The following is a 9,852-nucleotide window of genomic DNA, read 5'->3' as shown; positions in this document are numbered from 1 at the left end:
ACTAAATCACTCACTTCCTCATTTATTCATGAATTCAATCACTTACTCATTCACTAATTTGCTCACTCATTCATTCTCTCCCTCATTGTCCTCTCCCAGGATGCCTTTGACTCTGAGCATTGGCCAGGCTTTTGTTTGCTTTTGTGTAGTTACTGTCACCTTTTGGAACATATCCTCTCAGCAAATAAAGGCAGAGAACTCCCCAGTGGCCCTCACTGGGCTGCTAGACTCCTACTGAACAGCCTGGAGTATAAGCCCCTGTTGTTCAGGCCTTTTAGTTCTTGTATCTATGGACATTTTTTTTTTTAAGAAAACACACAAACACAAAATCCACAAATGCTCTGAGTGTATTTATAAAACATACTAGTCATTTCCTGAGGTGGGGATGGGGACAGAGGTGCAGGGATGAGGTGAGAGTGAGGCCAAGCAGCTGATACCCGCATCTAAGTGACGTTCATTCATGGAACCCTTTGGTGATAATGGAGTTCTGCCCATAGCATCCCATCATCCTCATGCTCCTAAACAGTGAATAAGGGCCTCTCCCACCTTCAAGAATAGCTGGGATCGATGTCCCCATTGAGGAGGAAGTGGTGGGTAGGTAGAAGCCCGGAATTCGAACCACTTGAACAACAGTTCACGTGCTGCTGGCCTCAGGAGGACTTGGTGGTGTGTTGGGAGGAGTGCAGCTCAGTTTACTGGGAAGGCCCAAACACCTCCTCACTGGCCCTGAATGCTGACTGCTGGCTGTGTTCCTTACTTTCCTTGGACTTGGACTCTGTTCCTGAGGACTCTAAGTGGCTCGTGTCACCTGGAGCATGGCATTGCTGGCCCAGGCAGCCACACTTCTCAACCTGGGTAAAGCTGAAGGTACGACTGGAGCCATCATCACAGAGAAGAGTCACATTTTTCTGCGAGGTCTGAAGCTCCTGGCAGCACTCACACTTGTGCTCCACCATGTTGGCCTCCAGGGAGTACCTGTGGGTAGATGTGTTCAGCACTGGGCCTTACTGGGAGCTGCCTGCACCTGCCACAGGCTCTGTGTCCAGCGGGCACATTGCCAAGCCCTTATCACCATGTTCACAACCCTGCTGGCTCACTTGCGAATTGCCCTGGGGCAAATGTTTCTACCACAGCTGCCCTTGGCCACCAGATGTCCTAAGTCTGCAGCCGGATGCACAGCAAGTCTGAGGTACTTCCACAAACAGAATATTACTTTAAAAGTAGTCACTATAATCCAAGCCTCTTAGAAACCTGCTGACACTACCCTGGGCTTCCCAGTTATCCTCTGGAAACCCTACAACCCTCTTTCTCACCCTTCTGTCTGCCCTGTTTGCTCTGCTTCTGGGCCTGAGTGGACCAAACAACCCCACACCACCCTGTCACCAATTGCATCTCTGAACCATGTCCCCTGGGGCTCCCTGGGGCTCTTACATGGAGGTGCTGTCCCCACAGTTGCCCTGGCAGAAGGAGAGGCTCACAGGACCCTCAGAGCTGCAGTTTTGCTGACGGATGATCTGCTGTCTATGGTGCACAGAGCATTCTGGGAGGACAGGAAATGAAGCAGAAGGTCAGTGTCCATTCAGTAATTTCCTGGTTGTCCAGGCTGGGCTCAACCCCTTCCTTGTCAGATCCCCACTTACTCTGCTGGGGTATGGTACAGTCATAGCAGCAACCATCTTCTCTCAGCTTAGCCTGGCCCTGTGCCAAAAATGGGCCATTGTGAATGCCAGAGGCAACCAGGCAGTGAGAAATGGAGGGATGAGACATGGGGCCAAATGCACACAAGAAGAGCGGGGACCCTCTCCATGAGAGAGATAAGCCTGCTGGCCTTACAGCGCTGGGCCCCCTCAACTCCGGGTAAGCTGGCTCCTTAGCTAGAGTGGGGAAGCTTAAACTTACCGGTGGACAGTTGACCTTGGGGCACTCTTGCTTCGTCGTCACAACCATGAAAGTATCTTGGAAGCTCTCACACTTATGAGTCACACATGGGTTCCCGGGTTCTTTCCAGGACTCACCAGGCTGAAAGGAGGCTCAGCATTAATAGTGGGTGACCATCCTCTGTCTCCCCACAGCCTATTAGCTTCCAAAGAGACACTGGTATGGCTTCCCAGGTGCCCCCCAATAGGACCCTGTCTATTCAGTCTGGAATCCCCAGGATCCTGCCTGATCATCTCTGAGTCTCCAGGACTTAGGCTACTCAGGATCCAGTACCCCCAGGACTCTGTTTGCTTAATTCACAGATGCTGTCCATTTCTTGCTTTCTATACCTGGACCAGGGACTTTGCAGTTCTTCGGGGAGTGTTGTGACTTTGCCCCAGCCCATGTGGAGCCTTTGCAGAGCCCGTGGCCCGCTGTTCCCAGCATCTAGTCCCCCTTCTTGAGGTGACCTAGCGTAGTCCCAGCTACTCACAAGGTAGAAGTAGGTGGAGCCGTTGCTGTTTTTAAAGGGGCAGGTCTTCTGCACGCACCGGCCGCAGCACTGCCCTGGCTTGTCCTGGTACTCAAAGCCCTGCAGGAAGAATGGCGTGCTGCCTGAGTCCAGGCCATTGGCACAGGGTGATGAGAGGAGAGGCGGGCCAGGGCTCACCTTAGCACAGCCGGTGTCACAGTGCTCGGCCTCACAGCTGACCACAAAGGCACCTGAAAGGGGATTGCTGGACGCCTCACACAAGCATGTTTCACACAGGCTGAAGGAGACCACAGCACCAGGCTGGAAAGAGTCAGGGCTGGGCATTAGTGGGCTCAGGCTGGAAGGAGATCTTCTCTACACTCTGACTGGCCAGTTGCCCTGGCTGCCCACCAAGCTGGCTCATTCCTTAGGAGTGATCCTTGGTGTTACCTCATCGTGAAGAGACCAAACAACCTAGGTTCTGTCATGGGACAGAGCACAGACATATAACTATCTCTATGTCAGGTGACCCACACACTTGGGGAACCAGCATGGGAAAAGTGTGGTGATGGCATAGCCAGCAATGATTTCAGGGGACAGAGAGCTGCTAGAATCCTTACAGTCTAAGACACCAGGTATTGGCAGCTTCAAGGATACTGGGGTCAGCTTTAATTGTACTGCACTGAGCTATGTCTCCACAAAAGCTTGGATCATTGATCTGGGCAGGAGCTCTGTTCCAGGGTCTACAGAGGCTCAAGAGCACCCCAGCTTCTCCGATATCCACTTGAGCTCCTAAGGGCTGGTGGGGAGCCCCAAGTGGAAACTCAGCCCCTGTAGGCTTTGAGGCCTGAGCACCGTTGCTTCCTACCTGATATAGAGTTCCGTTGACTTCGCAGCCAGTCTGACCTGTCCAAGAGACACGATGGTTGTAACCTGGGCCTTGCAGGGCACAGCCTGGCTCTGGCATCAGTAAATTCTGCTGCTAGACACTGGAGCACATCAGGCTTTCTTCCCACCAAAGCAACCACACCTATCTAACCATCAGGGGCTTCATCTGGTCATCCCCCTGGGAAATTTCAGGCCCTGGTGTGATTGGGCGCAGGGTCAGGGGTACTCACTGCTGCAGTTTTGGCTCGGGCAGCAAGCTCCCTCCTCATATGTGACCACCAGGCTAGAATTCTCCGGGCAGTGCAGAGGAGGGGGGCAGTAGCTGGAGTTGCAGACTGTGGGTAGAGAAAGCTGTCAGGGGCCAGGCTTACTCTCTACCTGCTTGTTTTCTGCTCCCAGGGCCTACCCCACCACAGGATGTCATGAGAGCTCCCAGGACCCAAGGACCAGGCTCTGCAGGCTGGGCAGAGGATTCTCCAACACACACACCTCAAGAAAACACCTGCTAGGAGGTTGTCAGAGCAGAACACAGTAAGGTCCCTATACCCAGGCAGTGTGCATAGCCTGGGGTACGTGGTCTCTCTCCTTGCCTCCCTGGCCCGTGTACACAGAACTGGCTGCTGACCTGGTGCACTCATGACTCCTCAAAGGACAGTCCTACCCACGGGTATGGGAACAATAGCAAAGGCTCACCACAGCTGAACCTGGGACAACACTGGCCAGCCTCCAGGGCCACAGGCACAGGCACAAAACCAGGTTCTGGACAGGTGGGCTCGGGGCAGAACTTCCTCTGGCAGGTCAGCGTGCCGTCTTTACAGGTGCAGTCCTTGCAGTCCACGCTGATGGTACGGCCCGGCTGTGGGGGAATGACACGTGAGCCTGACCTGCAAGTGAGCCGCGCAGCCCAGGGGCTTTGTTTTCAGAGCCTCCTGCCTCAGGCTCTGGCCCCCAGAAACCACCACCATTCATACCTACCTCCACAGGTTCCCCATCAGGCCCCAGACACCCTGTAAAGAGAAGTCCTGTCATTTTGGGTGGCCACAGAATGGAGCCAGAATAGCAGCCATGTTGGCCACCATAGTGAGTCAAGCCACATCCTGCCCCTCCAAACCCGCACTCCATGCCCTTGGGGACGTACATTGGCAGGAAGGCACGCAGATTGAATCATTAGTACTGAAAAGTGTCATGTTGTCTGGACAGAAGCAGCCCTCTGTGGTGGGGCCAGCTTCTTGAAGGATCCTGTAAAAAAACAGAATTGGTGCGCCTTTACCCCTAAGTAAAAAAGAATCCAGCCTAGGAGAGCCAAATGCCAGAATTGGGTACCCAGGGTTTATCAGCCCTGGGGAGAGTGTTGACACTTACAAGCTGCTGCTGATGTCATCATTACTGTAACAATAGTGAGGGGTAGATGGACCACAAGGCTGGTATACTTTGTTAGCAGGACAGGTGAATGCTGCATGGAGAGAAAGCCACCCTTGAGAAGCCACCTCAAGCCCCCACTTCAGGGCTCCTCCAAGCCCCAGCCATTGCTGAGTGCTGAAACCAACTCAAAAGCCTTCAGTGACTACCTACAACCTCCCATCCATCTAGGTCAGTGGTTCCCAACTTTTCTGATGCTCAGACCCTTCAAAATAGTTCCTCATGTCACGGTGACCCCCAAACATAAAATTATTTTGTTACTACTTCATAACCGTAATTTTGCTACTGTTATGAATCATAATGTTAATATCTGATAGGCAGGATATCTGATATGCGACCCCTCAACCCACAGATTGAAAACTGCTGCTCTATTGTTTGCTCAAGACAGCCAACGCCGTAGGCCCTAAGTCCAAAGATACCGCAACTTGATAACCCTCTTTCTCGCAGACAAGCCCAAAGTCTTCCCCTCCCCCCCGGAAAGACTGGCCCTCTGTCTGGATGTCCTTCTCCTCAGCCAGGCCGTCTCCCTAGTTCCTCTACATGCTCACAACAGAGAACAGGAAGGTGACCGGGCGGGGCACTCACGGCAGGTGTTGTTGGTCTTGCTTCTCCAGGAGATGCACACTCCTTCGGCTGCACAGAGTGATGCGTAGAGCTCCAGGCCTGAGCACACCACCTCCAAGTCCAACACATTGCAATAGTCAAATACGCAGCCTTCATAGAACGCCAGTGGAGGGATGACGTCATGGCAAGGCTGGAAGACTCTGTGGGTGGGCAGAGACAAACAGCGGTGGGTGCATCCGTTCTACTCAGGGTACCACACACAGTGGGGGCTTCCAGATCGGTGATAGCCCCTTGGAGGTGAGTTCCTGGACAATGATTCAGCACCTATAAGCCTGTCTTCCAACCCAAGGGGCATCCACCTCTATGTGTGCCAGGGAAGGCATCAGCCAGACCATTGCTTCCTGCCAATGCCTCTCCCCTCATTCTCCCTTATTCTGCAACCCGGGGTGCTGCCCAGGTACAGGCAGTGACTGATGCCTGTATCAGTGAGAGGAACTTGCAGAGGACTCCAGAGATCAGCCAACCTGGCCAAGGCCAGCCCTGCAGGTGCATTCCAGCAACAACCACTATCTGACAAGATCCCCAGAGACCATGCCCAGAGCCTGGAACAAGGCAGGTCTCGTTTCTCTTGGAAGCCTTTTAAGGACCCTGTAGCTTTTGGCGGATGGAGCCGGCAAGGCTACCCCATTTCCTGGAGTCTTACTCGCTTAGGATGATCTGACAGATTGGCGATGGTGGGCACACGGTAGGTGAAGGCTTGGGTACTGAAGTTGGCGTTGGCGAAGGCCCTTGGCAGGGAGGGTGAGGAACCTTCCAGTGGAGAGACATCTCTGAACAAGAGGAGGCTATTGCCCCTCCAGGCAGGCGGCATTCATCCTTCTTGTCATTGGTGCAAGTGCCTACAGATGAGACAAGGGTCAGCCAGCTGGGCAGCAGAGCTGTGTCCAGTGTACTCTTGTTGAGAATCTTGTGATATGAAATTGGCATCTTGTTTCGTATCCTGTGCATTTGGCTGCCCCAGAAGCCAGTTTGGTTCCCTGTGTACAGGGAAGCCGCCACGGAACAAGCAGATGTGAACCATATTTCCGCAGTGTGAAATCCCTCTAGGCCCCGGGGGAGGCTGCCAGTAACAATATCCAGAGCGGAGCTTACCGCATTGGCCCTCTGTGTTGTTGGCGAACAAGTTGAAGGGCACCTCGACAGAGAAGATGAGGCCTGAAAACATAACCTGGACACCAATCTCTGGGATGGAAACATACATCTTGATACCCACACGGGAGACGACAATGCCGTTCTGCTGGAAGCCAGGACTGACTACCTTGTCGTTGAAGATGATCTGGACACCAACGGCAGAAGAAAGGTTAGGATTAGGGTCCCCATCCCAGACCAAGCCTGACACAATCCCCACCCACCCACATGTGACAGATACCCACCTGGTTAGTCATGACCCCATCAACTGGCCTGCGGGTCAGCACCACATGGTCCTCGTGGTACTCGACAATGATGGACTGCGGGCAGGAAACACTGTCTCCCAGGTCACAAAAGTAGTTGTCAATGAGCACACGGAAGTGTCCAAACACAGGCACAATCTGCTTCACCAGCACATATGTGCAGTTATCCAGGAAAGTGTAGTAGGTGCCATCAAATGTGATGTAATGGGGGTCACCCCAGCCGCTGCAAACACCTGTGGGTGCCAGTTAGCTTAGAGCAAGGCCTCCATGCCACCTTATAGACTGGCTCTCATCTACCTACTAACTCCCCCTTCCTCCCCCCCCCCACAAATCTAGAACTCCTGAGACCATTGTACCCTTGTGAAGCACATGGATGGTCCCTTCAGACTCTTCTGGCAGATCCTTCCTAAGCTGCTGGGATTCTGAGACAGAGGGCCCTCTTCTCCTCCCGCTGGGATCTATGGCTCTGGGACTCAGTTCCCCCTACTTGGTATCCCCATCCCTGCCTGGATAACGGAAGGTCTTTCCTGGTGTCCGCCTCATTCTCTCCTCCTCTGTCATGCCCCTTCCCCCATTGAACCCTAGCCCCACTCACACTGGCACTGGTAGTGCTGGCAGCAACCATCCTGGTCATCCACCTTCAGGGGTGGGTAGCCATTGGCACAAGATGGTGCCTTCAGTTCTGGACACTGGCGTGGGCTCACAGAGACAACATTGTTGCCCTCACAGGTGGCTTGGGAACAGTTAGGCATATGCCAGGTCTCCCCTTTCTGTAGAAACAAAGCCGGCTGTGGGTCTAAGGCCTGGATCATGGGGCCACCCTTCAGTTCTCAGTGTTTTGTGCCTCCATTCCAGCCGCTGGCCTCACCTCATCCCTGCAAACATCTGGAACGGCTATAAAGGTTCACTGTGTGGAACTGCTCCTCCCCTGTACGTCACCCTTTTCCATGTGCCACTACATGCATGGAGTACACCATGCCCTCTGTCACCTTCACTCTCACTGGGGGCAGTTTTAACCTCCAGCTCCAACACCCAACTACTTGGCAAGAACATCCATGCCTGCAAAGCATGGACCAGCCCTGCAAGGCCATAAAAGAACCAAGCCTAAAGCTCATCTTGTGTCAGCCAGGGACTGGCGATCTTCACGAGCACTCAAGCTGGGCTTTAATTGCAAATACACAAAGGTCTCCAAATGGGCCGTGAGTCTCCAGGGAGGACGGGAGAGAGACTTACCATTCTTGGAGGAAACAGATTGCAGCGGTCCCTCACAGGGACAGGCGGGGCAGGAGATGTAGATGTGGGCAGAGGTGATGTCGGGGGCATCATGGTGGAGGGGCAGCTCGCACTAACCCCTCTGACCACCTGGCAATCCTGGCTGCACAGCGCGTAGTAACAGTGGCCATCGAGGTCTGTCTGGTTGTAGATGATGGATCCTGCAAGATCGAGAGGTGTGGAGAAGCTGGGGAGGTCCCGAAAGAAAAGTCTGCTTCCCAGGAGACAGTGGGCTGTGGGCCTCAAGACCTCCCACTCAGTCAAGGAATGAGACTAGAGATGTTAGAAGGCAATTCTGGCACCATCTGCCAAAAGCAAGGACACACATAGGCGTTCTACTACGTAAAGACATCTCACTTACCCAAAGTGTATAACCGGCCCGACACGCTGCAGAAGCAGGGCGTGGTGGTAGAAGGTACCCTAGAACTGGACAGTGAGGTTGTGGGCACAGAGGAGGGTGACACAACTGGAAATGAGGGCTTGTGGGATGATGTCACAGGAGCAGTCCCATAGGTCTCAGGGCAGCCTTCGGGGACGCCACAGCACAGCACTCGCACCTCGTAGTTGAGGCACATCCCAGACATGCCCTTCTGGTCCCGGTTCCTGCACACCAGGCCCACGCTGGGCTCACACTGCACCACCTGGCCCAGGTCCTCCACCCTCACCTCAGGGTGGCCCTCAGCCCTGCATTCCAGCTGTGTGATCTCCTCTGGCCGGTGGCAGATCTTCTCTCCTCTCCTCAGGATGTTGCTGTAGGTTTCCAGGTCCCCTCCATGAGGACCAGGCACCGGGAAGTCAGTGTCAAACCACTTGGTCCAGTTGCACTGTGGCTGGCAGTGGGTGCTTACTGGGGAAGAGGTCACCTCTCCATGAGGCCCAGGGCCTGTGGTGCTGACAGGAACAGAGGTGGTGCTGAGGAGAACAGAGCTGGTGCTGCTTGTTCCCACAAATGTTGTGTGGACTGTCTGCGCAGAGCTGGTTCTGGGGACTGTGCTGGCTGTTGACCCCGAGGCTGAGCTTGTGTGGGGTGTGGATGAGGTGCTGGACTTTCCTGTAGGTGTTGAGCTGGTTTGGGGTTTGGAAGTGGTGCTGGCTGGCTTCCTGGAGGTAGGGCTGGATTTAGGCATGGATGTTGTGCTTGCTGTCTGCACAGAGCTGGTGCTGGGGCCACTGGTGTGCGCTGTGCTGGCTGTGGGCCCTGAGGTTTGGGCTGTGGAGGTGGTGCTGGCTTCCCTGATAGGTGTTGAGCTGGTCTGGGTTTTCAGGGTGGTGCTGACTTTTCCTGTAGCTGGTGATCTTGTTTCGGGTGTGGAGGTGGTACTGGTGGAAAGGGTGCTGGCTTTTTCTGTAGAGACTGAGCTGGTGTGGGGTTTGGAAGTGGTGCTGACTGGCTTCCTGGAGGTAGGGCTGGATTTAGGCATGGATGTTGTGCTTGCTGTCTGCACAGAGCTGGTGCTGGGGCCACTGGTGTGTGCTGTGCTGGCTGTGGGCCCTGAGGTTTGGGGGGTAGAGGTGGTGCTGGCTTCGCGGATGGGTGTTGAGCTGGTTTGGGGTTTGGAAGTGGTGCTGGCTGACTTCCTGGAGGTGGTACTGGCCGTCTGCACTATGGTTGTCGTGGTTTGGGGCATGGAGGTACTGCTTGCTATATGAGCAGACCTAGTGCCAGGCACTGGGCTGGTGACAGTCTCACTTGGGGCGCTGGAAGGAGTGGCTCGTGTGGTACTGGGGCAGCCTTCGGGGACGCCACAGCACAGCACTCGCACCTCGTAGTTGAGGCACATCCCGGACATGCCCTTCTGGTCCCGGTTCCTGCACACCAGGCCCACGCTGGGCTCACACTGCACCACCTGGCCCAGGTCCTCCACCCTC

General features: G+C 54.5%; 1 protein-coding gene across 1 annotated transcript in view; it reads right to left on the bottom strand.

Moving 5' to 3' along the window:
• Positions 1-494: 494 nt before the first annotated feature.
• The window catches only part of Muc5ac (mucin 5AC, oligomeric mucus/gel-forming), a 31,561-nt gene continuing 22,203 nt past the window's right edge, over positions 495-9,852 (bottom strand). Inside the window, exons 32-50 of the mRNA XM_060376264.1 lie at positions 8,345-9,668; positions 7,945-8,144; positions 7,307-7,481; positions 6,694-6,944; positions 6,413-6,596; positions 5,964-6,159; positions 5,282-5,460; positions 4,640-4,730; positions 4,416-4,516; positions 4,253-4,284; positions 3,971-4,133; positions 3,508-3,612; positions 3,258-3,295; positions 2,588-2,710; positions 2,411-2,509; positions 1,900-2,019; positions 1,641-1,698; positions 1,432-1,540; positions 495-975 (exon numbers count right to left, since the gene is read on the bottom strand). Coding sequence (XP_060232247.1) covers positions 693-975; positions 1,432-1,540; positions 1,641-1,698; positions 1,900-2,019; positions 2,411-2,509; positions 2,588-2,710; positions 3,258-3,295; positions 3,508-3,612; positions 3,971-4,133; positions 4,253-4,284; positions 4,416-4,516; positions 4,640-4,730; positions 5,282-5,460; positions 5,964-6,159; positions 6,413-6,596; positions 6,694-6,944; positions 7,307-7,481; positions 7,945-8,144; positions 8,345-9,668 — 3,831 coding nt within the window. The 3' untranslated portion in view covers positions 495-692. The remainder of the gene's footprint in view (positions 976-1,431; positions 1,541-1,640; positions 1,699-1,899; positions 2,020-2,410; positions 2,510-2,587; positions 2,711-3,257; positions 3,296-3,507; positions 3,613-3,970; positions 4,134-4,252; positions 4,285-4,415; positions 4,517-4,639; positions 4,731-5,281; positions 5,461-5,963; positions 6,160-6,412; positions 6,597-6,693; positions 6,945-7,306; positions 7,482-7,944; positions 8,145-8,344; positions 9,669-9,852) is intronic.

The sequence above is a fragment of the Meriones unguiculatus genome, chromosome 1 (assembly GCF_030254825.1).
Source record: "Meriones unguiculatus strain TT.TT164.6M chromosome 1, Bangor_MerUng_6.1, whole genome shotgun sequence".
In the NCBI taxonomy this organism is placed as follows: Eukaryota; Metazoa; Chordata; class Mammalia; order Rodentia; family Muridae; genus Meriones; species Meriones unguiculatus.
Note: the sequence above shows the minus strand (reverse complement) of the source record. Positions and strands in the feature narration are given on the sequence as shown.